A 27798-nucleotide genomic window follows, 5' to 3' on the forward strand; every position below is an offset into this window, starting at 1 on the left:
TTTTAATTGTTTTCAGTGCATCCTAATTAATCAATTGCAGTTATCTTTTGCTGTTATTCTATTTATTCGGGGACATTGTTAATTTTGTTAGACAATGTTAGGGAGCAGTTGAAAAATACAGCAATAGTATTGCACAAAGTGGGTTGGTTTGGTTCATTTGTGATTGTATTGAGTTGGCCATAATTCTTTTGATATCAAGAAATCAAAACAATTAGTTCTGATTTTCTTCTAAATTTTTCAGTCTTTTAATACTTTGCACATGATGTACCATGAAGCTACAGCTTGCCATGTGACTGGGGACTTGGTCGAACTTCTCTCCATTTTCTTATCTGTTCTGAAATCTACACGTCCATATCTGCAGCGGAAAGGTTTGTTGAGTTTTGGTGTTTTTTATTGGGTGATTTTGATTTATTTTTGTGGAAGGGTTTTTTAACTGTCTCCAAAGGCTATCTAATGAAAGTTTAATGTTTTTGATGGATTATTTTAAATCCATTCTCTCATGCCCCTTGTAATGGAGGGTTGGAATGCCAAGAAGGAAATTTACTATTGATGTTAGACAGTTTTTATTTTCAAAAATAGTATTTGCAGTGTGGAGACTTAATAATTACAAAAGCCTTTAACAAAATTTTAAATTTTCACCTTTTGATGTTTGCAGCTCACATAAGATGTCCTTACTAGCACAACAGAATATTGTTTTGCACTAGAACATGCAACTCATTCTTTGATGTTGTATCCTTGTGTATTCTTCTTTTTTTTTGTTTTGGGATTTTGTGATGTAATATATTTCTTAAATATTTTGTCCTCCTTGCTACGCTATACTAGTATTGATTGTTTGTTTCCGACAATAATATATATCATTTTAAAATGATTTGCAGCTTTCACATTTCAGATTCATTATGTTTTAACTCTGTTTACAGATGTTAAGCAAGCCTTGATCCAGTGGCAAGAAAGAATCGAATTTGCTCACAAGCTTCTCACATTATTAAATTCCTACAGTCCGCCAGAACTCCGAAATGCTTGTATAGGTAATAATACCATGAGGTCATACATCAACTGCAGCTAAATAAATTTAAATTGTAATCTGTAGTTTCTCTGGATTGGATAGTCTGAAAATTAATATTGTGCTGCATTCAATTGACAGGTTGCTGCTAGGGCTATTTCTGATGTAAATTTTGACTAGTAAAGATTTGACTAGGTAAACATCTCCTGTTGAATGATTAGAGGATCCTGCATGAAATGACTCAAAGTTCACCATAATTTTTGCTCCACAATATAAAAGCACAATTCATCACAATTTAGCACTTATCACTCTGACGCCGGTCTCTTGGTTGCTGGTATTTCTTTTATATGTTCACAAGGTATGGTCAGCACTTATTGCATGTTCCTACTTGCCATTGAGAAGGTAGTAATGATGAAGGGTCTAGGCCCGAAACGTCAGCTTTTGTGCTCCTGAGATGCTGCTTGGCCTGCTGTGTTCATCCAGCCTCACATTTTATTATCTTGGAATCTCCAGCATCTGCAGTTCCCATTATCTCTAGTAATAACCTGCTGCTTTTTTGAATTGTTGCAGTCTGTGTCATGTAGAAAGGGAGATCCATTATTTTCACTTAGCCACAGTGAAAGAATAGCAGCATAGTTCCAAGTTAGGATGATGTGTGTGGAACTTGCAGATGGTGATGGACCCATGCATCTACTGCCCTTGCCCTTCCAGGTGTTAAAGGGTCTGGAAGGAGCTTTGGTAAATTGCTGCTGTGTAACTTATGAATGCTACATACTGCTGCGTCTGTACATCAGTAGAGAGAGTAAATAAGGTGGTGAACAGTGTGCCAATATAGCAGGCTGCTTTTGTCCCAAATGGAATCAAGATTCTTGATTGTTGGAGCTACACTTATCTAGGCAAGTGGAAGGTATTCTATCACACTCGTGGCAAGTGCCTTGTTGATTGATGTTGGTTCCTGGCAGTTGTTTTTCTTTTACACATTACTGAGATGTGAGTATTGCTGGTTAGGCCAAGATTTGATGCCTATCCCTAATTACCCTGGAGAAAGTGGTGGTGAGCTGCTACCTTGAAATGCAACAGCCCTTGCGCTGTAGGTTCAACCATGGTCCTGTAACAAAGTTTCAGGATTTTAATGTAGCAACAGTGACGAGTTGGTGATATGGTTTCAAGTTAAAATGGTGTGTGGCTTGGAATGGGGCTTGCAGGTTCCATCACTGCACTACTTCTTTTGGATGGTAAAGGTTGTGAATTTGGAAGATGCCATCAGAGGACGACTGGAAGTGCTACAGTAGATGGTACAGGTGTCAAACAACTCAACTGTTTGTCATGCTGCAGACATTCAGGTCTGTGGAGAGTATTTCTTTACAATATTGACTTGTGCCTTGAATAACGTGGATAAGCACTAGGGAGTTGGCAACTGGATTACACGTGTTAGAATTCCTCACCACTAAGTTTGGGAGAGTTTGGAAAGTGCTGACAAGTGAAATGGGGTGAGATGCTGCAGTTTATCTGTAGATACTATGCACTGTTGCAATTGAGCATTGGTGGTGGAGAGAGTGAATATTGAGTGGCACGCATGTTATTTGCTAATCATCAGTCCAAGCCTAGGCATTGTCCAGCACTTGCTGCATATAGATATGGACTGAATGCATCATAAAATTGTGAATGGTACTGAACATTGTGCAGCTATTAGTGAACGTCTTCACTCCTCCCCTTTATGGTGGAGGGACTGTTTTGGTGAAACAGCTGAAGATGGTTGAACCTAGTAAACTACCCTAAGGAACCCCTACATTGATGCCCTGACACTAAAATGATTGACTTCCAACAGCATGCAATTAAGGAACAAGAGTAGTTCACATGGCCCTCGAAGCCTGCTCCACCATCCAACAAGATCATGGCTGATTTGCTTTTAATCTCAACTCTACCTTTCGGTGTACTTCTGATTGCTAAGGGAATGAAAAACAATCAAGAGTCTATCTTCCTCTGCCTTAAAAATATTTTAAGATTCTGCATCACTGCCTTTTGAGGAAGAGAATTCTAAACCCACTCTCTGGGAGAAAGGAAGATTCCTTATCCCTGTCTTAAATGGATAACTCCTTCATTTTTAAACTATAATCTCTAATCCTGGATTCTCACACAAGAGGAAACAACATCCTTTCCACATCCATCCATCAAATCCCCTCAGGATCTTGTGTTTCAGTTAAGTCATCTCTGACTCTCCTAAACTTACTCCTACGGCAATCTGCTCATTGCAAGTATTAGTCTAGAAAACCTTCTCTGAACTGCTAACCGTGCATTAACATCCTTCTGTATGTAACCTGACCAATACTGTACACAGTATTTCAAATACAGTCTCAACCAAAACTGAAGCACAACCTCCCTACCCTTGCATTCAATTCCCCTCACAGTAAAGCATAACATTCTGTTGGCTTCCCTGATTAGTTGCTGTACCTGCACACTAACCTTCTGCAATTTATTCACTAATGCACACAGATCTCTCTGCGTCTGAGTTCTGCAACCTCTCACCATTTAGATGATATTCTTCCTTTTTATACCAAAATGGACAATTTCCCACATTGTACTCATTTGCCTGATATTTGCCCACTCACTTAACCTACCTGCATCATTTTGTAGGCTCCCTATTTCTTCTTTCACAACTCTTTCTGATCTATATTTGTGTTATCAGCAAATTTAGCTACCACACCCTTGGTCGCTTCATCCATATAATTTATATAAATTGTAAAGAGTTAAGGCTCCAACATCAACCACTGTGGCAGACCGCTTGTGACATCCTACCTGCCTGCCTGGCAAAGTTTCGTTCCTATTTTCTGCTTTCTGTTAGTCAAACAACCTTTTATCTATGCCAATATGTTACTCAACACCATGAGCGTTTATCTTACACAATAACCTTTGTGGCCTCTTATCAAATAGCCACAGCCATTTTCCTTTGCTCAATATGGCACCAACCAGAAGAGAGCTTTTGCTCTGATTTTAAGTTGATTTTGGCCTTACTAGGGTTCCTTGATGTCGTACTTGTTCTACTCCTGGCTTAATGTCAAGGACAGTCACTCTCACTTTTACCGCTTTTGTCCATGTTTAGGCCACAGCTGTAATGAGGTCAAAATATGAGTGGCCCGGAGTCCAAACTAAGTCTAAGTGAGCAGTTTATTGCTGAATATGTGCTGCTTAGGAATATTGTTGATCTTGACTTCGCTGTTGCTTGAGAGTAGATCGATGGGACAGTATTGGGCAGTGGTGGATTTACCATGCATTTTGTGGGCAAAATTGAGTGACGCGAGTGCAAGTGTTCTTCAGAAATTGTAGGTAAACACTTGATGTTCAGTTAGAGCAATTTATCTTTATATATATTTGTGACTGTCATTAAACTGGAGGCAACAGCAATAGTAAATATGTAAATTCTTTAAGATAGCTTGGTAATCTATAATTGTTTTAAGAATGTGTAATAAAATTAATGGTAAGAGTTTGATATGAATGATAACCTGATATTGTCCTAATTAGTCATGTTTACTGCAAACAGGGAGTCCTTTTTTCCATTGGAAAGATTATAGAAAGCTTAAGAGATTTTTGTAGAGTATCAAGTCCCCATGTTCATCTGGTATGGCTGACAAAATTGAATATTTTCCTTAGAAAGAGACAATCATTGATGTTGGCAAGTGAGGTGAACCTCTGTCCAGAAAGGTTTGCTGAATAAAAACATTCATTTGCATCATTAGAAATTTGTTTACCTGTTCCTTCGTACCAGGTTAATTTAAAATGTGTCTTAGTTACTGAATAAAAGATAATATCAAGCTTTCTTATCTAAACACAACATAACCTTTGCTAGGTTTAGAATTAGAATCGGTTGTTAGGTCGCTCCAGAGCATTTTGCTCATCAAAACCTACATCTCCTGGAAAAGAAAATGAAGAGTTAAACAGGGAATTCAGGCCCAAAGTTAAGAATTATCTTAAATTTTACAATAACGTGAAGAGTACCATGGGTGTTTGTCGGTTGAAATTTTTTTCCAAGGCTTGAACGTGTAAAAAAAGGCAGACATAGGTGAAATCAGTAGTGAGAAGCTAAAAATTGGACCAGGAGGTTCAAAACAATTTGACATTTGTCATCTATCTCTAATTAAGAGCAAGGGAAATTGCCAAATCAAGAAAGTAAGAAACACTATGATAGGATTTCTTCATGGATTCCAATCCATAGCTGCCTGTATTCAGAAGACAGATGGTACATCGGCAATATTATTTTTGATAAAGTTAACTAGACAAAACAATTTGTTCGACCTTTGGTCTCATTTCAAGCAGGATTTCTGGGCCCGTACGGCACAATCCAATGCTGATTTTAAAAAGCAACATGGAGTGCAAGAGCAAGGTTACTGGTTTGTACAGGCTACAAATCTAATGTTGGTAGAAAAGTTTGAAATTGGAAACGTGTCCATTTTGGTGGAATATGATGCTGCTTCCATTTACACTAAAAATTATGACACGGTGCAGCCCAAAATAATGTGACTGAGGACAACATGTCAAGAGTTTTTAAAGAGCAAAGGATGGTAACAGCAATGGCCTTAAGCCAGCCAAATCTGTATTGGGCTTTGTAAGATTGTAAAGTAATGCCATGTTTGTAATGAAGTCTGTTTTGTAAATACAATGCATTATTATTGTAGCCAGTGTAACATGGAGTACATTATTTAATAAATTGTTTGGGATATTAAGACCTAGCTGTTTTTCCAGGTGCTGTAAAGTGAAATTTACTGTATGGTAACATTTTCTGTGGGGGTAGGGTCTGATAGTTTTGGGAAATATGGTGACCTATGACTCAAAAACAGTCATCGCATCAGTTATTAAGGCATCACTTGAAATTTTCTTGGATAGTCAGAAATTCCGAATCCTTGATCTGGAATTTGTTCCAATAGGAGAGAACTTAAGACAGAGGTTATTTGGGCAGATATAGAAGAGAGCTGGAGAGTGAAGGCATCTGCAAAGCTTTATGAGAGCTGTTTGAGGCACTACATTAGCATGCTTGAAAGATTTAAAACCTGCAAAACTGCAAGTTGTTTGGATTTGCTAAAGATGTAGATTTGTTTTTACCAGAAGTAGCCAAATGGTTAATTGAGGTGTTATTCATTGGTCATTCAGAAAGGAATTTTGTCAAGAATTGTAACTTGAGTGGGGGGGTGGACTTAGAAGTGTGTCTTGGCGTCGATTGTATCTGTAAAACCCAGGGATTAAAGCTATTGTCAGATAGGACTCCTGACCCATCCTACATGAATAAAGAATATCATATGGAACTGTGAATCTAGATATTGGAATACATGCTGAAGGCAAGTGTTTTTGGTTGTACAAAATGTTTCTTTGTTGTCTTGACTGTTCGGTGAACAATGTAAAATTTACTTTTGTATTTGAAGCATCATCCTGTTAAATTCTTATGTAATTTGTGGTGGTTTTGATGCATGTTAAAGTTAAAACTATAAAAAGCAGAATCTTGGACAGAGTCTTCTGCTCTCCCTGTTGACAAACTCAGAGGTGGGAAGGACATTTGATTGGATGGGTCCATGATATACCTTAGCCCTACCACTTTTGCCTGTTCACAGAAATTAAATTCTGTTTGGAAGGCCCTTGTTCAACTTCCCTGCACCACTTTCCATGGAGGCCACCAAGTACCCACTTGAGGATCACTTAAGGCCCTCATCCAATCACAGCTGAGACTAACCCAGCTGCAAGTTGGCCTATTGTCAGTTAGCTACCTGTCACCACAACGGGGGGAGCATGGGATGTGTAGTTGTGATAATGATGTGGATTCCTTGATCCTAGTGCCTGATCCTGGGGCGCTAAGGGATGCAACAACCACAACTGCTCAGTGGTGGCGTTGAGTGAGAGTTACCGACCTCTGGCTGTGAGGTCTTGGTGTCAGGTGAACGTCCACGTGTGGCCTGGCCATTGCCTGATTGATGTCAGGTTCAGCAGGCCTTCACAAAACCAGGCACCGTGGGTATCTCTCTGGCTGTCAAGCCAGTAGGTGAGATCCCTGATGCCAGATCAAGATCTCCTCATAAATTTTGGTAAATTCTTCATTTGAGGGAAATTTCATAAATTTGATTGCTTTGGAGATTGGTAACAGTTTGTAAAAAGAAATGTTATAAATCCCAGTGTTTACAAATTATATGTGAATGATTCCTGGCATTGTATGAAGACAGTGTTCAAATCTTGGTATGGTTGACCAGTAGGGATTTTCAGGGATAATGGGGTCTTTTTCAGCATGACAGCTAATAACTTAGTGGAGTTCCACAGGGGTCCATGTTGAGACCATAACTATTCACATTATCCTTTAATGATCTGGGCAAAGGAACTGAGGGCATTGTTGCCACGTTTGCAGATGACATTGAGATAGGTGGAGGGACAGATAGTGTTGAGGAAGTAGGAAGCCTGCAGAAGGACTTGGGCATACTAGGATAGTGGACAAAGAAATGACTAATGGAATACACAATGGGGAGATGTGAGGTTATGTGCTTTGGTAGGAAGAATAGATGCGTAGATTATTTTCTAAATGGGAAAGGCTTCGGAAATCTGAAGCACAAAGGGCCTTGGGAGTCCTAGCTCAGAATTCTCTTAACTTTAACATGCAAGTTCACTTGGCAGTTAGGAAGGCACTTGCAATGTTAGTGCCTTTTCCAGAAGACTAGAATGCAAGAGGATGCCGAGGCTGTAGAAGGCTCTGGTCATGCTGCATTTGGGATATTGAGCCGTTTTGGGCCCTGTGAGGCATTTTACAGGAATGATCGTGAGAATGAAGGGTTTGTCACATAAGGAGTAGTTGGGGACTCTGGATCTGTACCTAATGGAGTTTAGAAGGATTAAGAGGATCTGTTTAACACTTACAGAATACTGAGAGGCTTGGATAGAGTGGACATGTTTCTACTAGTAGGAGAGACTAGGACCAGAGGACACAGCCTTAGTGAAAGGATAAACTTTTAGAACTGAAATGAGGAATTTCCTCAGCTGGAGGGTGACCGTTCTGTGAAACTCATTGCCACATAAGGCTCTGGAGGCCAAGGCATTGAGTGTATTTAAAACAGATATGGGGATCAAGGGTTAGGAGAGAAGATAGGAGAATGAGGTTGAGAAACATTTCAGACATGATTAAATGGTGGAGTACACTCAATAGGTTAAATGGTTTAATTCTGCTGCTATGTTTTATAATGTTAAGGTCTTTGGTTATTTCTGATTCTTTATTCTTTTTATCATCCCCAGTTTTCGGTGGCCCTGACAAAAACAGAAAAAAAGAAAATCTGTAATGTGTGATGAGGTCACATTACTAGTTATTGATTCAGTAACACATGGATATGTACCCACAGTTTGCGATATGTTGAGTTCCTGATCTCAAGTAATTTGTAAATAGAGATTATGAATATTTTCTTTATAGGCAAAAGGAGAAATTAGAGATGAGTCCATCTGGGTTATTTACTTCTAATCAGAAAACTTTAGCTACAGCATTCAGTTTGAGAAGTGGAATTGTATTCCACGTGACTATTAGCCTAAAGCTGTGGCAGGACAAAATATAAATTCAAAATATAAATGCAATATTTCTGTGTTCGTTGCTCTTGTGAGTTTTTCTGCCCATCTTTGAAAAATTAACTTGTATGTTTGTACTGACCACAATGTTGATAGAAAACGAAATGTAAGGAATTTGAAACAAGCTTGGGATTTGTGATGGACATGAGATAGGGAGTTTGCATTTGGATTACAGTAGCTAGATTTAAATGCTCATAATTTTAGTCTAGTAGTTGGAACTGAAATCACTTTAAGAAATCTGTATGGTAACTTTTTTTAATTTCAGGAATAGTTTGTAGAAAATTACACCTTTTTGGCCAGCCACTTCATTACATCCACTTACCAAAAGAAGAAAAACTTGTATCAAAGTGCAATTCAAGCAGGTGTTTTTGAAAATAACATCTGTATCTCAAAAAAAAATTACAACTACACTGCTTCACACTTCAAAATAACTCAATGAATTGATCATTTTTATTTAGAAAGAAAAGTCCATGGTGGGACATACCAAAAACAACATCTAGAAAATGATTCTTTTTGTGTACATTAAAGAAATTTATCATTGCTTCCTAGATGTTTTAAAAGAACTTGTCCTTCTGAGTCCTCATGATTTCCTTCATACTTTGGTGCCATTCCTTCAGCACAATCATTGCACCTGTCACCATAGTAGTATACCAAGTAAGTACAATCTTTTACACAGTTAACTGGAAGATAATAATAACAAATAAATCTCTACTTGCTTTGGAAGGTTCTGTTTCACTCTTCATCTTTTAAACTAATTTTACAGTGTCTTTAGGGCCCTATTTCCCCTGTCGTGAGAATATAAAGTTAATGGGTGGAAAAAACAATATACGTCCTCCCCGTCCCGAACTCAATATGTGCCTCTTGCCCACGATGGTGGAAACAAGTAAGGTATGTAGAGATCTATGGAAGTGTTTTATGCAGCAGACAATTTACTATGTGTTTCAGAGATTAAATGTAACAGAAAAATTAACACTTTGTTGAGGTAGTTTCATTGTGAAACTTGATAAGTTTCTACTTTAAAAGCTGCTGCTGCTGCTGTTAGGAGCCCCAATTGCTGCAGTAGCAGTGCTTTTAAAAATATATGACAGATTTGCAATACCTCCACTAAGGAAGTAGTATTTGATGCCCATTCCTAGGCAAAAGTCAGTCGTGACAAAATAGAAACAGCAGCCAAAGTTCTGGCAAACTGAACATTCAGTCTATCAGTTTACTACATAGAATGCCATTGAGTCATGGAGTGAGAATGTATCTGGCAATCACATTTGGTAAATCGGAATTCATGCTTTTATTGCAGAGCAGTGCTTTATCCAAACCCTATCCTTGTGTATTTTGTTCATGGCCCATCTGCTTGCTGCCTTCAATATCTTAGATAATTCCCTTCACTTACTACAACGTAAATGTAAATTTATATGTCACTTCTCAGCTTTTTTATTTTGTAACAAAGGTGGTTTTTCAATCGTCAAAGCCTTTGGTTTGTGATTTCCCTCAGCAGGCTGTGAAGGGATTTCTTTATATTAGTTCATGGAATGTAAATGTCATTGACAACGGCAGTAGATGCTACCTAACTCTAATTGTCCTTGAGATTTGATGGTAGCCACTGCCTTAACAACTGCAGTCTATTTTGTGTTGATAAACTTTCACTTTTGTTAAGGAGAGTATTTTAGACTTTCACCCGCACCAATACAGATTTTCTCAAACTGGCACCACCTGTTCCTCTGTGTCAGTTGTTTATGTCAATTTGGATTAGTAATGTTAATTGATAAAAACCCACTAGTAAGATTTAATTTTTTTTTGAAAAGGCAGTCTGTGCTTCAGAATTGGCTTTGGGTTTCTCTTCCCAAATAAACATTAGCATAACAAAAGGTTTTGAAGGTACCCTGTGGTTTCGTTCTAAATTTATGATTAAATATTCTGTATGCGAGAATACATGCGCATTTAAATGTTTGCAATTTAGATTTGTCATCATTAAACTGTTTAAAGTATGAAGCATTTTGTGTTCCATAAAATCTAAGATGAAAAATTTGCTGAGGCCATGATCTCCTTGAGTAATTTCAGTCTATTTTGCAGGGAAAAGATGATGTTTATGATCGAGTACTGCTGGATTATTTCCTTTCTTACCATCAGTTCATCCATCTCTTATGTCGAGTAGCAGTGAACTGTGAAAAATTTACAGAAACTCTAGTGAAATTAAGTATGTATCAAACTGACTTTTTTAAACAGATAGCATAAATACATGCAGTGAATGTATCAGTGTTCTAGTCTGGTAGTTCGTGTACCAAAATAATTTTTAAAATTTAGCATTTCCCAATGAAGATTATATTCCTTTACTCTCTCATTGTAGATTTCCGAGAGAAAGCAACCACTTAGGGCCCATGTAATGCTGAAGAATGCCTTGACAAATTAAGTTCTAACTAATTATTCTATGACAACATTTTGAATAGACTTATGTGATGTAATTTGTGTGCATTACTAAAAGATTCTTCTGCTTTTGTTTATCTTGGATTGTTTTGTGATTCAGTGGAGCCTTAAGGTTTGTTAGAAGTTTCTGTAATTTTTTTCGGCTTAAGGGATATGGCCATGTTTAGAGCGAGATTTTTGGACGCCAGTTTTACTTTGAGTCTTCAGCAGTCCCAAGGGAAGGATAGAGTGAACTAGATTGCCTTAGGCTAAAGTGTTAATGTCAGTCCCAAAGCGGAAATATTGGGATAAAACCTTGAAGAGGTTGCTTAAAGATGAGTACGTTGAAGGCCTGGTTTATGATAACTTCAGCAAGAAGCTATCTGTAGTTCTCGTCTAAAAATTGAAGTCAGAAGTGATTTAAACTACCAAGGTGTATGATACAGAGATTCCTTGGAATGTGGGAGAATGAGGTGGCGACCTTATTGCGCTGTGTAAAGTCATGAGGGACATAGATACAATGAATGCATATAATCTTTTTCCCCAAAGATTGGGAGTTGTAAACTAGAGGTTGTAGGTTTAATGTGAGGGGGATAGACTTAAGAAGGACCTGAGGGGACAACTTTTTCATGCAGAGAGTGGTGCATATGTGGAATGGGCTGCTGAAAAAAGTGGTTGAAGCAGGTACAATGGCAGTGTTTAAAAAAACGTTTGGATAGGTGCATGGATGAGAAGAGTCTAGAGGGATATGGACCAAATTGCAGGCAATTGGAACTAACCGAGTGGGTACCATGATCAGCATGGACCAGTTTGGGCTGAAAGCCTGTCTCCATGCTGTATTACTCTATGACTCTAATATTGTACGAGTGGTGATTTGAGTATTGTATCAGGTGTGTTCTGGGTAACATACATAAGCTGTTTCGCTATTTTGTCTTTGCAATTTGCGTAGGGTGTTTTTTGGATTAATAGAGTGTTTGTTTTAAAATGTTTGTATTATATAGAGATGTTTGGCTGATTCTATTTATCTTAATTTCTTTTGTTAATAAACTTCTACTGTAATTGTTAAAGCAAAATCTGCAACATCGCATGCTTATGCTTTAGTAAGACACCATGCAGTTAAGACAAAAACAAACAAAGATATGATAGATCCTAGGCAGAACCCTGTCTAAATCAGGTTTGTCCAGTAATAACATCAACTGGGATCCAAACACTTGCATGTGTTACAAAACTGGTTTATTCGTATGAACATAGAAAATAGGAGTAGGAAGATGCCATTTGACTCTTTGAGCATTTTGTGCATTGAAGAACATCATTACTGACCTGATCAGTTGTCTTTTTCCATTTTCGTAACTGCCCTCCATAACTTGGATTTCTTTGTAGACTCAGAAATCTGTCTAATTTAGCTTTGAATAAACATGGGTCAATAATCGCACCTCCACTGATCTCTGCAGTAGGGAATTCCAAAGATTAATGAAGCTGAGAGAACAACTTTTATCACAATCTTAAATAAGATTATCCTTATTCTGAAATTGTATCACTAGTTTAAGATTCACCCAAGAGCGGAGCCATCATTTCCAATATATGCTGTCACACCTCCTCCGGATCTTATATTTCACGAAGATCACTTCTGAACAAATATAGCATCAACCTACTCAACCTTTCCTCATTGGATAAGCCCGTCAACTCTGGAAACAGTTCAGTAAGCCTTCTGTATACCACCTCCAATGTATATAGATCCCTCCTGAAATAGGGACACCAGAATTTGCATACATACTCTAGGTGTGGTTTCAACAATGTCCTGTGCAGATGTAACAATACTTCCCCACTCTCATGCTCCATACCTTTTACAATAAAGGCCAAATTCTATTTGCCTTCTTAATTACTTCTGTCTGCATGCTAAGTCTTTGTGATTTGAGAATGGTGACTCTGGTTGTCTGCTATGCTGTAATCATATTCAGCCCATTAAGTTTGTGTTGTGAAGCATTCATTCTGTGCCAGTGCCTTTGTAGTCTTGCTCATCCTTCTTTCTCAGATACTAATCCCATTCACTCTTCACTGTCCCAATTGACCACGTTTTCACCATATTCTTTATTTGCTCATTGCTGACCTGGCCTGCTTTTATTGAGGAATAAAAAAGTGGGGGTGGCCGCTTTGAACTGCTGTAATAAATGGAGATTAGGTACATACTGACAGGATGGAAATTCTAGGATTTGGACTGAGCAATAGCGAAGGATTGGCGATATAGTTCCAAGTCAGAATGGTGGCTGGTTTGGAGAGAAATTTGGAAGTGGGTTTTCCTATGCTGCTACTGTCCTTTGTCCTTCTAAATGGCAGAGATTGCAGATTTGGAAGGTACAGTCAAAAAAGCCTTATTGAATTGCTGCAGTGCATCTTGTCAACAATATATGCTGCTGCCACTGTGGGTCACTGGTGCATGGCGTGCTAATTAGGTAGGCTTCTTTGTCCTGGGTGGTTTTGAATTTCTTAGACCATAAGAGTGGAAGTAAGGCCATTTGGCCCATTGAGTCCACTCTGGCTGAAGAAATGTCTCCTCATTTCCATTTTAAATTTACCCCCTCTAATTCTAAGGCTGTGCCCACGGGTCCTAGTCTCCCCGCTTCTTGAGGCTCTGTGAAGTGCTCTTAATCAGGCAAGTGGAGAATATTCCTTTACACTCCTGACTAGTACTTTTTAGATGATGATGAATAGGTTTGAGGAATCAGGAGCTAGGCACTTTGTTACTAATCCATAGACCCTGGTCTACTTTTGTAGTGTCTCAGGCAATCTATTTCAGAATCTAGTAACTCACTGAGTGAAGAAGCTTTTCCTTATGTTGCCATTGTTCCTTTTGTTAGTTACCTTAAATCTGTGCTGTCTGATTCTCTATCCTTTTACCAATGGGAACAGATTTTCCTAATTACTTTGACCAGTTCCATCATGGCTTTGTCAACCATGGCAGAATCTATTTTTCTCTGAGGAAAACAGCCACACCTATTCCATCTGTCTACATAAGTTTAATGTCACATATAAGGAGCTTTTCTCATTAACCTTTTTCTACATCCTTCCGGAAGTAAAATTGAGAAGTCGTTGGGAAAGTTTTAGAGTCTATAATTAATGCTGGTAGTACATCAGCATGGATAGAGATTGCCCAAGTAATAGAAGGCAAAGATTTGGGATAGGGAGATATTTTCAAGCTGGAAACATATAACTAATGGTGTGTCACAGGTATTCAGTGCTGGGACTGTAAATTTTTACAATGTTAATAACTTGAATGAGGGAAATGAATATCCCATTATCAAGTTTGCAGATGGCATAAAAATGGGTGGTAAGGCAAGTGGTGAGGATGAAACAGTCTATTGAGAGTGTCACATTAAAGAAATGAAGATGATCTTGGCAGTTGGAATATAATGTGGGAAAGTTTGTAGAATGCACTTTGGCATGAATAACAGAGACACTGCTGTTTGAATGAAGACAGACTGCAGGAAGCTGCAGCACAGAGGGGTTTGATGGTTCTCAGGCATAAATCACAGAAAGCTGGCCTACAAGTTCAGCACGTAATGGTAAAAATAAAACTTCCTTTACTTCAAAGAGAATGGAGTATAAAAATTTGGAAGTCTTATGAAACCTATGCAAGGCAATAGTTTGATCACACCTAGAATACTGTGAACAGTTTTGATTCATTTATCTAAGGAAAGGCGTGCTAGCATCAGAGCCAGTCCAGAAAAGGCTTACAATGTTAATCCCAGGTATTGAGGGATTCTCGTATGAGGACCTGTTGAGTAGCTTAGGCCTGGACTTATTGTCATTCTTCTGAATTCCAATCTTGTTGAAACATATAAAGTTCTTAATGAGCTTGACAGGGTAAATGTTCCCCTTGTGAGAGAGTCTACAGCCAGAAGAGAGAATCTCAGAGTAAGGGGCCACCCAGTTAAGACAGAGATGAGGAGGAATTTCTTCTTTGAAAATAGTGAATCTGTGGAGTTCTTTACTGTGAAGTGCTGCCTGTGTTGGGTTGTCAAATATATTAAAGGCTGAAATAGATTTTTAATCAGTAAGAGAATCAAAGGTTTTGGCAAAAGGCAGGCAAGTGGAGCTGAAGATGATCAGTTCAATCGCAATTCCATTGAATGGCAAAGATGCCATAGTGGGCTGAATGGCCACCTGTGTTTTATGCTCTGAGTATAGCACCCAGAACTGCACACAGTCTTGGGCTTAGATGGAATACAGTATTTTATGGAAGTTTAACATAGTGTCCCTGCTTCTAAACCCTGCTTTATTAACTCACACTCTCAATTTTTCTACCATCTTCAATGATTTTTGCACATGTACAGCCAGCTCCCTGTGGCCCTGAGCCCTCTCAAGAAACGTATCTTTTAGTTTATATTGTCTCTCTGCATTCTTAAATGTCATCTGTCGCTTCTTCACCCATGTCACCACCCTATCTATCCTTTTGAAGGTCTACTCTATCTTCCACACGGTTCACAATACTTGAAGTTTTGTATTGTTTGCAAACTTTGAAATTATTTCACTGCACTAAGATCTATATTATGAATATTAATCAGAGGGAGGGGTCTTAACATCAGCACAGGCAACTCTGGTTTAAACCTTTCTTTTAATCTGAAAAACAAATATTTGCTACTACTGCTACGCCCTTTCTTGGAACTCAGCCGACTCCATATCCATGATACTACTATCCTTTTTATTCCATAAGCTCTAACCTTGCTCAGAAATTTGTAGTGCAGCACTTAATCAAATGTTTTTTGGGGATACCATGTACAACATATCAACAGGGTTATCCTCAACAACCATCTCCCTTATCTCATTAAAATATATTAGCAATGGTGCCCTGATATATCAGTGGATAAAAGCGTAAATGATCAGCATGTAATAAAAGCAAATGAATTAACAAAGAAACAAACTAACCTAAAAACCTAAGCAATGATGAAGATATTACAGACAGATTGAACTTATTTAATGTTGTAATAAAGGTATTAAGCCCTTGATTCCTCTGTTCAATGGTTTTTTTAATCTATGGTAGCAAAATCTAAATGTTTGTTTTCAGTTAATATAATTTTAATACTAAACTGAATTGTTGACCATGTTGACGAAATTGTAACAAAATAGGGTGTAATTTATGCTTACTCACATTTAAACCCAAATAAATTACATTTTGATTACTCACTCTTCCATTTAGTATATGTTAACCAGAACCATTTTCAGTAAAATGCTGATTTTATTTTTTGTGAAAAGTTATTTTAAAAATTTAAACAAGCCACAAACTTACAATCCATCTTTTATTAGAAAACTTAATTGGGCATGTATTTCTTATCAACATTTGTTCTGAAGTGGAAAAGTGGCGAGAAATTGTGTTGTTTACTTTGTGCAGAATGTAAATGATGTAAAGGCTGTGTCTGTGCACCTTCAGTAACACTACAATTTATTTTTGATATACAGGTGTATTGATAGCATATGAAGGCTTGCCTCTTCATTTAGCATTATTTCCTAAACTTTGGACAGAAATTTACCAGTCTCAGGTATTTTAAAGTTCTGCTATTGTAATGACATTTTAAAATTGTTGATGTACTTCTATTTAATTTGAAAAAATATATTAGTTGGCATAATTTTACGAGCTCAAAACAAAAAGATTGCAAAAATAAATTTTAACTCAGAATTGTTCAGTATTTGATTATATTGACAATTGTTGGCATCATCAACTCCTCGTTTAATTTTCTGAAACAACCAGTTAGGTCAATAATAGATCACAGTTACCCATAGATTGGAGCTCCGTTCTATAAACAGTAACTGTAACTGAGTGTGATAACTTCTGAGCCACATGGTACTTGATAATAAACAAGGCCCTCTGTGTTAACAAAGTGTGGAGCTGGATGAACACAGCAGGCCAAGCAGCATCTTAGGCCTTCTGTGTATTTGGTAAGATTTACAAAAAAGGTGCCTTTAGTTTTGACTCTTTGCAACAGTTGCTGTAAACTTACATCTCAAGCCGAGAAAAACAAATTATGCAATGTAATTTTAAACCCAAGTGTTTATTGGAGATAGCATAAAGTCTTTATAAAGTAAATGTACATTTAGCAGCTGACACAGCATGTCAGAACAGCAATATCCTGCTTCAGAGTTATTTATAAATGATAATAGCGTGTACTCTTTTGAGTTTGGTGAACTCGGTTCTGCTGTTGAGCACTGTTATACGTTCGACAAGATATTCTCGATAGGGAACTGCTTTAGTTATTTGGCTGATTGGACAGCAACACCTAAAGGCCTAGAAGTTATCTTTGAGCCTTCATAGTGAGAACGATGTTTGATATTTAATAATAAGATTGGGGAAGGGATGTACAGAACAAAAACAGTATACTTAACTGCGCAGTTAAATGTTATTCAAGCTGTTTCGTTGCACTGTTCTTCTCACTCATACCTTTTTTTTCCAGTCACCAATGGCGAAGAATTGTGTAAAACTACTCTGTGATGAGCCAGTATTTGCTGAATATATTAAATGCGTTTTAATGGACGAGAGGATATGTTTGAATAACAATGCAGTTTATACGTTTCTTGCTTGCTTTCTTCCCAAGGTAGGATATATAATTTGTCCCTGTACTGTGTGACCTATATGCATTAATAAAGCATTGTTTGGTGCCTGACACTATAGAACGCCATACTCTATTGCAAATGTGCTGCATAGAGTTAAGGAAATTTATTTCTGTTGTCACAGTCAATGTGAACTGAACTTTTGATTTAAAATATGCTGCTAGGTCAGTTCATCCATTGGGCAACAGAGCCATAAAGAGACCAAGAGATTCCAGAGTTGGTCCTGAGTTAGCTGATCTCATCTGGTACCGTGAACCAAATGGTAATGCATCATCTCAACAAACCTAGCTTAGGGAGGAAGAGATTCCCATGCATAGTTGCCACAGACTGTTGTTGAAAGGACACAATTAGATACCCCTCCTTTGCAACTGAATAATCAAGTTTGATGCATGGCTAATAAACAGTTGGGTGAAGTACATCCATGAATTTGTTCCTGTTAAGGAACAGAAGAAAGTTATTAAAGGAAGAATGGATACTGATTCAAGTTACCAAAAATTTGCAATTTCTTGTGACTTCAAGAAACACTGATTTGAAATTGAATATCCAGTTTTCATCTGAAGATTTGCTTATTTATCCCATTATTTGACATTCTTTTGTATTATTTATACTACATTTTAACTGATTATCATGAAATACCACTTTGGTCGTAACTACACATTTCATAGTTTCATTTTTATCTTTGACATCCTTGATCTCCATTTCTGATGCCCAATGTTCATTTTTACTTTGTTTTAGTTGGTTAGGTCTGCCAAACTTCATCTCTAATGCTAGTTCTTTTTCCTTCTATCTAGTTAGCTTTGTAAACTTTCTTTTGTGTTTTCCTTTCTCCTGTATGCTAACTTTCATGTTTTCACTACTCAATGTATCTGCTGTCCATCGACAATATTGTTTCTGAGCCTTTTTTCCTGAATAGATCTCCTGTAAACCTTGTTTAAATTCAAAGTAATAAACCAATTTTAACTAAATCACCTTCAGCCAGCCTTTCACAAGTTGCACAACTTCAGACCTCTTACAGAAGGGTACCTATCTTGGGGTGGAAGCATTAACGAGAATGTCTCCCTTTTGATTCAAATATTAAGCAAAGAAGTAGGCTTCAAAATAAAAGTAAATGAAGGAATTGTTATCTATTGAGATAGTTTTTGTAAACAGTATTATGGAATCTGAAGAGAACCAAGATTGTTTGACAACATTGTCATCAGGCACCCTGTGCTCATGTAAAAAAGAAAACAGTAAATGTCCTTAACACTTCTTCCTTCATCCTCCTCTGCAAATATGAAGGCAGATTCCAGAAAAAGATGTAGAAGAGCAACTAATAACGAGGAAATTAAATAAGAAACAATGACTTCAAAATTAACGAAGTTTAAAAGTTCATAAGCCATCAAACCCATACATTCTTGATGCATTTCCAAAGGAAATTAGTGTAAGTTAATACAAATTGAATGGTATAATTTTTAGGGATGCAAGGAACAGAGGAGCCTAGGGTTTACTTACTAGCATCTTTTGAAGATGGGAGGACAGGTTGTCATGGGTGAAGTATGTCCCATAATGTCTTCAAGATACTGCAGAGGAGATTTTCTATAACGGTACTTGGGATGAAGGACTTGATGTGGAAAGAATAGGGGAGGTAAAATTCTTCTCCTTTAGAATAAGAATGTAAGTGTTGAGTTAATATATTTGCTCAAAATTATGAAGGGTTCTAATCAATTAGCTGAGTAGAAATTGTTTACATTGTTTGGAAAGTCAGTAACAAGAAGACAGATGTAAGATAATTATCAAAAATCCAGAGGAGGAAATTAAATATTGTTTTTCAACAAACTAATTATGATTTGGAATGTTGGTAAGGGTGGTAGAATCAGATTCAACTATGGCTTTCTAAAGGGAATTGAATATATGCTTGAAGAGGTGAAATTTGCTCAGCTTTGGGGCAAGAGCAGAAGAGTATGACAAATTGAATAGCTCCTTCAAGGAGCCAGCACGAACACAGTGAGCCGAATGTACCGTCTGATTCTATAACACGAGAAATTTCAAGAATCCTTTGGAAAATATAAGAATTTCCAGAATTTTTTTGCCACCTTTTGAGTATGGAAATGCATTTATAGCTGAATAATGTATCAAGTTATTTATCTGTTCTGTTTGAAGCTGCAGCACCCTCATTCTTGACGTTGTTTATCCAGGTTCAGAATCAGGTATTTTCCAGTTCAAACTGTTCTAGTTTGATCACTAATTTAATCACGAATCTAATAAATGAGTACCATAATCTTGAGCCAGAGCTTCTGGGACAGCGTGTTGAAATCTCTAAAGTTGGTGCTATTCTAAATGGGGTAAGTTACCATATGGTCCTTCTTTAAGAAATCAACTTTATTTTTCTAACTTTCCTCTTGATATAGCTTTTACAAATGTATCAACTGAAATATTTTGTTTTATGTTAACAACCCATCTGGTGTATTCCAGCTGTAACTCACGTGGGAACCTACCACAACAGCTGTATTCTAGGTTCAAAAGATTAACTTTTCAATCAACCAAAGGACAGGCAACCTGCCACTGAAGTATAAGAGCAGGGCCTTTAAGTCCGCACTTTAGTGAGATCAGCGGGAGTTCTGGACAGTGTGCCCCAGCACTGTCACAAAGCTGTGTCTCCATACAGATTTTCAGAGATAGCACCTTCTGTTTTCTTAGTCTGAATTACATTTTTAAGCAATGAATCCAAATGTTCAGAAGTAAATTAATTAATAGACTCCATTGCACAAAGTTCCCTAACCAACATCCCCATTTTCATTTCCCCTTTGTCCATCATTTATATGCTTATTAGCGACTGTTTTTGACAATAGATTGTGTCTGCATTGGTGTTTTGATATGAAGTATATTCAGTGTTTTATGTTCATTCATTGTAGACCATATGCTGACTAAAAAGATAGTCAGTTAGAATTTTGTGTTTCACCTGTCAGGAATTGGTTCAAGTACAACTTCATTGCATTCAAATCTCTCATTTGTGTCTCTGAACCTCCCCTGTGAAATATTACTGGGCATTTTCAGCCCAGTTCCTAAACAACTAATGGCAGTTATGATTTATTTTCTTCTCAACAGGATCTTCGAGCCCTTGCCTTGCTACTTTCCATACATACTCCCAAACTACTGGATTCAGCACTAGTTCAGACGCTACAGGGTTTGTTGAGCAAGTGCAGAACTTGTCAACAACAGAGAAGTGCACTACAGGAACAGGAAGCAAAGGAAAGAAAGACGAAAGGTATATGTAGTAAATTATCTAGATAGTGAATCTAGCTTCTCTGCAATAATTTTGACACTTTGCTTTTAAAATTTAATACCATAACTAATAACTCATCAATGCAGCGCTACAATATTTTAGATTTATAAAGCCTTGCCATTTGTGTGTGTATTATTTCATTATAAATTACTGGGATAGGTTGCTGGAAATAAGCTCCATTATTTCTGGAGGAGCCACTAAAGTTTAAAAACGTTATCAAAATATGCAAAGTCCCTGATTTACCTGTCTGATAGATTTCAAGTTAATAGAAAGCACAGACTTGATCTCTGCACTTAATAATGAGTATTTATTACAAATACATATATTCTGAGTGCAGATAAGCTACTATGAGTTATCAACGTACAACGCTACTAGTTAAAACTCTTAACACCCTGCTAAAATCCGTTTACGTGCTTATACAGACAGACAAAAAAAGTGTTGAGTGTAGGGTTTTTAAAAATAGACAACACTGGGGAAATAGCTCAATCTCCCCAGTACACCCTCTCCAAAATAAATAGGTAGTACCAGAGAAATTCCAGTTGGAGAAATGCTAAGAATCTGGCATCTGTATTCTGAGGGAGCTACTCAACAAACTCTACTCCAAAAGCATTTTCACCCATAGAAGAATAAATTTGGAGGAACAAAAGGGATAAAATAAAAAGCAGTCCAGACATAGTTACGCAAGAAAAACTACCGAATGCAACTACAAAACAGAAGAAATCTTAAGGTATCAATGTACTTTCACTATGAAAGTTTTATGAAGTAATATATATTTTTATTTTACCACGTTCACAGTAAAATCAAAATATACAGTTATTTCATAAAATTTTTAGTTTACTTGCACATTTTATCTCAAAGTATCTAAATAATGAAGAGACGTAATTTGGAACTCAAAAGTTAATATATGTGAAATCGGATATATTTGATTGGCTTACTGAAGATAAAATGATGCAAAACAGGAACCGAAGTCAGACTATGTAGTTCAGCAAGTCTGTTCCTCCATTCAATAAGTTCATAACTGACCTCTTGACTAAAACAGACCAACCGGTTGATATCATGTATATGGATTTCAGCAAGGCGTTCGATAATGTTCTCTACAGTAGGCTATTGTACAAAATGCGGAGGAATGGGATTGTAGGAGATATAGCAGTTTGGATTGGAAATTGGCTTGCTGAAAGAAGACAGAGGGTGGTAGTTGATGAGAAATGTTCATCCTGAAGACCACTTACTAGTGGTGTACCGCAAGGGTCGGTGTTGGGTCAACTGCTGTTTGTCATTTTTATAAATGACCTGGATGAGGGCGTAGAAGGATGGGTTAGTAAATTTGCAGATGACACTAATGTCGCTGGAGTTGTGGATAGTGACGAAGGATGCTGTAGGTTGCAGAGAGACCTGTATAAGCTGCCGAGCTGGGCTGAGAGGTGGCAAATGGAGTTTAATGCGGACCAGAGTGAGGTGATGCACTTTGGTAGGAGTTAACCGGAAGGCAAAGTACTGGGCTAATGGTAAGATTCTTAGTAGTGTAGATGAGCAGAGAGATCTCGGTGTCCATGTACACAGATCCTTGAAAGTTGCCACCCAGGTTGACAGGACTGTTAAGAAGGCATACAGTGTTTTAGCTTTTATTAATAGAGGGATCGAGTTCCGGAACCAAGAGGTTATGCTGCAGCTGTACAAAATTCTGGTGCGGCCGCACTTGAAGTATTGTGTACAGTTCTGGTCACCGCATTATAAGAAGGATGTGGAAGCTTTGGAAAGGGTGCAGAGGAGATTTACTAGGATGTTGCCTGGTATGGAGGGAAGGTCTTATGAGGAAAGGCTGAGGGACCTGAGACTGTTTTCATTCGAGAGATGAAGGTTGAGAGGTGACTTAATTGAGACGTATAAAATAATCAGAGGGTGTGATAGGGTGGATAGGGAGACCCTTTTTCCTAGGATGGTAACAGTGAGCATGAGGGGGCATAGCTTTAAATTGAGGGGTGAAAGATATAGGACAGATGTCAGAGGTAGTTTCTTTACTCAGAGGGTAGTAAGGGAATGGAATGCTTTGCCTGCAACGGTAGTTGATTCGCCAACTTTAAGTACATTTAAGTCATCATTGGACAAGTATATGGACGTACATGGAATAGTGTAGGTTAGATGGGCTTCAGATTGGTATGACAGGTCAGCACAACATTGAGGGCCGAAGGGCCTGTACTGTGCTGTAATGTTCTATGTTCTATCTGTATTTTTACAAAAATCCATCAATCTCAGATTTAAAATTAACTACTTCCACCCTTTCTGTGTTCCTAATTGCACTTCTGAGAAGTAGTGCTTTTTTTTAAATCAGTTCCATCATCCAAGATTACCCAACCAGAGGAAAGACTTTTATTTCTACCTACCTCTGGATTCCTTCTAATGTTTAGAAAACCTCTTATCAAATTATCCCTCACATTTCCGAATTCCAAAATAACCTTTCTCCTCCTAATCTCTTCTTGTAATTTAACTCTTTGAGGCAGGTGCCATTTTGGTAAGTCTAGGCTGCATTCCTATCATCAGCAATTATGCTTCCTAAAATGTGTCTGGAGCTGCTCACTGTATTCCAATTGTGGTGGGTCTGGGGCATTGTATAGCTGTGGTATGAGTCTGTCCCCTAAAGCTTTATTGTTTGAATTTTCATGACATGACATAACTTTGAGATGTCCCATTAATAGAATATTGATTTTCCAGCAGGTACTTCTACTAGCAGCTTTCATGTAAATGTGAAAATATATCTAACGGCGAAAATATTTTATCTGTGAAGGAGGTCATAGCTATTATTAGAATGTCATAAAATGTTTAAAGGTCGATGTTTAAAATGAAGTAACATTACAGATATGTATTCTGTACTTATGCATAAAATGCACCTTTTCTGTACTTGGCTTAGAGCATTATGATAAGGATTTCTAGGTTTTGTCCTCGTGCAGAACAGTTTTAGAAACCTGTTCGTTGAGAAGTAATATTGGTATTAGTTTAATTAACAGGCTTAACTCCCATTTACAAAAGTTGCTGAATCTTTGCATCCATGTTATACAGGGCAATATTCCTGTTTTCATGCAATATGCCTTTACTAGCTGGGGCAGCATTTGCTCCTGTCCCCAAGCGGCCTTGAGAAGATGATGATCTGATCTAATCATAAATGTACTTCAATCTTTTTCAAGATAAATTTAGTACAAAGCATACTTCAAGTATACTTTAAAGTATACTTTCAGCTACTGCTGAAAATGTTTGTTTTGAATTGTTTAAGACTCTTAGACCTGTGAATAAGTGTCTTATTTCTTTCCGGTCTGCAAATGGATGTTTTGCCCGGAGCTTTACCTGAAATAGTTAATCAATCTTGGCATATACTGTGACTCTGAGCTTTTTAATGTTAGAACTTTAGTTCTGTGTGTTAACAATCGTATCAATTTTTGTAAGTAAATATTGCATTAGACCATTTCAATATGCAACTCAATCAAGCATTATTTTCTCATAAACAATAGGTAAAGTTTTGACGTTTTCCCCCCTCTTTCCACAGATGATGAAGGAGCCACTCCTGTGAAAAGGAGGCGTGTTAGTAGCGACGAAGAACATCCTCTTGACAACAGCACTGGTCACAGCACTCCAAGTGATACTAGGACAGAACCTAGAGAGGCACTGACGCCAGCTAGTACCTCAGACACTGAGACTAGAGACTCAGCCGTCATTGACCCAGGCACTGAACATGACCCGCCAACCCCTGATCCAATTTCTATAAAAGAAGATAAAATGGAACTTTCTTCGGGTGCACATGAGACTTTAATCAGCAATAGGCCTCAGGACTGTTTAGAACAGTTGCAGGGGGAAGATTCTGTGGAGGATTGCAAAGTGGTGAAGGAACTACTAAATTCTGAAAAGGAAACTAGTGTGAATGAAGATGATTCTGACTCTCCCTCTACACCACCACCTGTAAAAACGGTTTTATCGGATTTGACTGACCTTAGAAACTGTGAGGCTCAAAATTTGCCTTTTGACCCAGAGACCACTTTATCCAACAGCTGTACCCATTCCAGAGGACTCTTTAATATACAGCAACAGGATCTTTTAGATAATTTGTGCAGGACCATTGAATCTACAATTAGTGCAGTCACAAGAATATTGAGCAGAGGGAATCAACCCACTTCTTGATGAGACTACTAGCATGACTAGTTTTGTCTTTTTTAAATACGGTTTGAGTTTTTGTTTAATTTTGTTCTGCCTGTTGGATCTGATGCTTTGTGCTTCACTGTCAAGTGACATTTTTCTGCTTGAATGCCTGTTAGTTGTTTGTATGAAGAAGCATCTCAGCCATGAGAGAAATCCAGTGTGTTCGGGTTATGCGCTTGAAGATGTGATAAGTGGAAACCTAAACACAAATTTCTAGATAACTTAAAACAGAGGCATTTACAGCACATTTCTCAAGGGCAATCATATTAATGGTCAGCTTTTACATAGAAGTAATTTGTGGCTTTTCATCCAGATTTGAGGTGTATCTTCGGGTGAAGGGTTACAGAGATTTTTGTTCTTCATATTGTATGATGTAATTTAAAGATATTGCATTTTTACTGTGTATAATATTGTGTCTTTTGTTGCCGGTTTTTGTACTCTATTAAGGAGGCAACTTTGCCTCAAATCTCCGTGGTTCTATTATCCAAATTAAGTTGTTTACTTGTATACTAAACCAACCACGATTAATTTGATTCTGTTAAGAATCCTCTGTAGACATCAACTGGTATAAATAAGGTGCTTTATCTAACAGGTTTCCCATGGTGGAAATAAAGCACACAAAATAAAAATTAGAACTTTATTTTGTTCTCAAGAATGTTTTATTATGTACAGAAAATTAACTGCCAACTATTCTGCACAAAGGAATAAAGTAGGTAGTGGATTCATAACTTAATTATCAAAAAACAAAGTTGTCTTTCTTGCTGACAGTCTCGTTGTTCGTGTTAAATTGACCGAAGATCCGAGTTTGCCATTTGACAAGTCATCTTACTTTGACATTCAAACAAAAGCCAACTATAATGGGTTTTTAATGCACTATTATGGATTTAATCTAACACTGAAGGTTCAATGCAACTCTACTAAAAGCATTGAACTGGTTATTAGGGCCAGATCATTCACCCTGTCCCTTCCTGATTCTATTGTAAGCCTTTCCAATAAATATGTTTTAAATCGACCTTGGAGAGCTTTGGAAATGCTTAAGTGTCTTAAAACATTTAATGGTGAGGATTTAGATTTTGTGTTGAAAAGGAATTTCCCATATGCAAGTATTGAAACCATACTAATGCTTGATGCATTCTGAAAAAATCGTATCCACATTCCTGAGTTGTCTATTATTTCTGACAAATGTATCACATTTTCACCTTACGCACAGAGTTGCATTTTCATCATTTCTGAATTTTTTAAAAAAAGTAAATTCAACTTCTGATGTGACAGATCTATTCGGAAGAATTTCCTAGAAGATAAAAGGCTAAAAAATGTTCATCTATTCCAGAATCGTTTAGATCTACACATTGGGGAGTAAGAAGGCACTGTGCTGCTGCATTATCTGATCTACATACAAATAAACCAAAATGCAGCAAGGGAGAAATGGTGAAACTGGGTAAAATTTTATCTTAAATCATTTTGTCAAATTTTCAGGTATAATTGAGATAAATGGATTTTCTACACAAATAAACCAAAATGCAGCATCAATAACAATGGAAATTTAAAGATATTTGAACAAGTATGTAATCTAAATATAATGGAATTTACTGCCAATGAATTGACCATCCTATACTGCGTAGTATGTATGTGTCTCCTGGTATCGGTAATCCTCAGCTGTTGACCGTCAGATTCTCATTGAACCTGTTACTGAAAGGATTTTTGGCAGGATACTAATCTGAAGAAGGGGCATGAAGGGAGTAAATCACACAGGCACATACTGTCTGAGCTGCCTCCACATTAAAGATTTGTGGTCAATTTGAATGAAAACTCCCAAACATGTGGAGCATACCTCAACTGATGATCATCTAAGCACAGGATCTTTAATTGAATGGATAGAAGATTGGTTGTCAGACAGCCAAAAAGTGGGAATAAGAAGTTCATTCTCAGGATGGCAGCTAGTGATTTGTGGAATTCCACAAGGGTCAGTGTTAGGACCATAACTTTTGAATTTATATATTAATGATCTAGATAAAGGAACCGAGGGCATTCTGGCTAAGTTTGCAGATGATACAAAGATAGTTGGAGGGCCAGGTATATTAAAGAGGTGGGGAGGCTGCAGAAGGATCTAGTCAAGTTACAAGAGTGGGTAAAGAAGTGGCAGATGGGATACAATGAGGGAAAATGTGAGGTCATGCACTTTAGTAGGAAGAATAGAGGCATAGAATATTTTCGAAATGCGGCAACAACTGAAGTGCAAAGGGACTTGGGAGTCCTAGTCCAGGATTCTGTTAAAGTTAACTTGCAGTTTGAATTAGTAGCTAGGCAAATGCAATGTTAGCATTTATTTCAAGAGGACTAGAATATGAAATCAGGGGTGTACATCTGAGACTTTAAAAGACTCTGGTCAGACCACATTTGGAATTGCTGTGAGCAATTTTTGCTTCATATCTCAGGAAGGATATACTGGCCCTGGCACAGGGGCAGAGAAGATTCACAAGAATCATGCCAGAAATTAAAAATTTAAAATTTGAGGAATGTTTAAGAACTCTAGGTCTATACTTGCAGTTTAGAAGGATGGGGATGAGGGGGATCTAATTGAACTTGCAGAATACTGAAAAGCCTGGACAGAGTGGATGTTGGGAAATACTTCCATTAGGAGGAGAGACGAAGACCCAAGGGCACAACCTTAGAGTAAACGGAAATACCCTGTTGAAGGGAGATAAGGAGAAACTTCTTCAGCCAGAGAGTGGTGGATCTATGGAATTCATTGCCACAGGAGGCTGTGGAGGCCAGGTCATTG

At 37.6% G+C, this 27798-nt stretch overlaps 1 protein-coding gene across 1 annotated transcript in view; it reads left to right on the top strand.

The window, feature by feature from the left end:
- The window catches only part of usp34 (ubiquitin specific peptidase 34), a 329850-nt gene extending 304194 nt beyond the window's left edge, over positions 1-25656 (top strand). The window contains exons 71-80 of the mRNA XM_059648851.1: positions 242-368; positions 918-1025; positions 9125-9229; positions 9339-9463; positions 10643-10766; positions 16427-16506; positions 17416-17556; positions 19747-19893; positions 20657-20816; positions 24370-25656. Coding sequence (XP_059504834.1) covers positions 242-368; positions 918-1025; positions 9125-9229; positions 9339-9463; positions 10643-10766; positions 16427-16506; positions 17416-17556; positions 19747-19893; positions 20657-20816; positions 24370-24998 — 1746 coding nt within the window. The 3' untranslated portion in view covers positions 24999-25656. The remainder of the gene's footprint in view (positions 1-241; positions 369-917; positions 1026-9124; positions 9230-9338; positions 9464-10642; positions 10767-16426; positions 16507-17415; positions 17557-19746; positions 19894-20656; positions 20817-24369) is intronic.
- Positions 25657-27798: the final 2142 nt, after the last annotated feature.

The sequence above is a fragment of the Stegostoma tigrinum genome, chromosome 9 (genome assembly GCF_030684315.1).
Source record: "Stegostoma tigrinum isolate sSteTig4 chromosome 9, sSteTig4.hap1, whole genome shotgun sequence".
Lineage (NCBI taxonomy): Eukaryota > Metazoa > Chordata > Chondrichthyes > Orectolobiformes > Stegostomatidae > Stegostoma > Stegostoma tigrinum.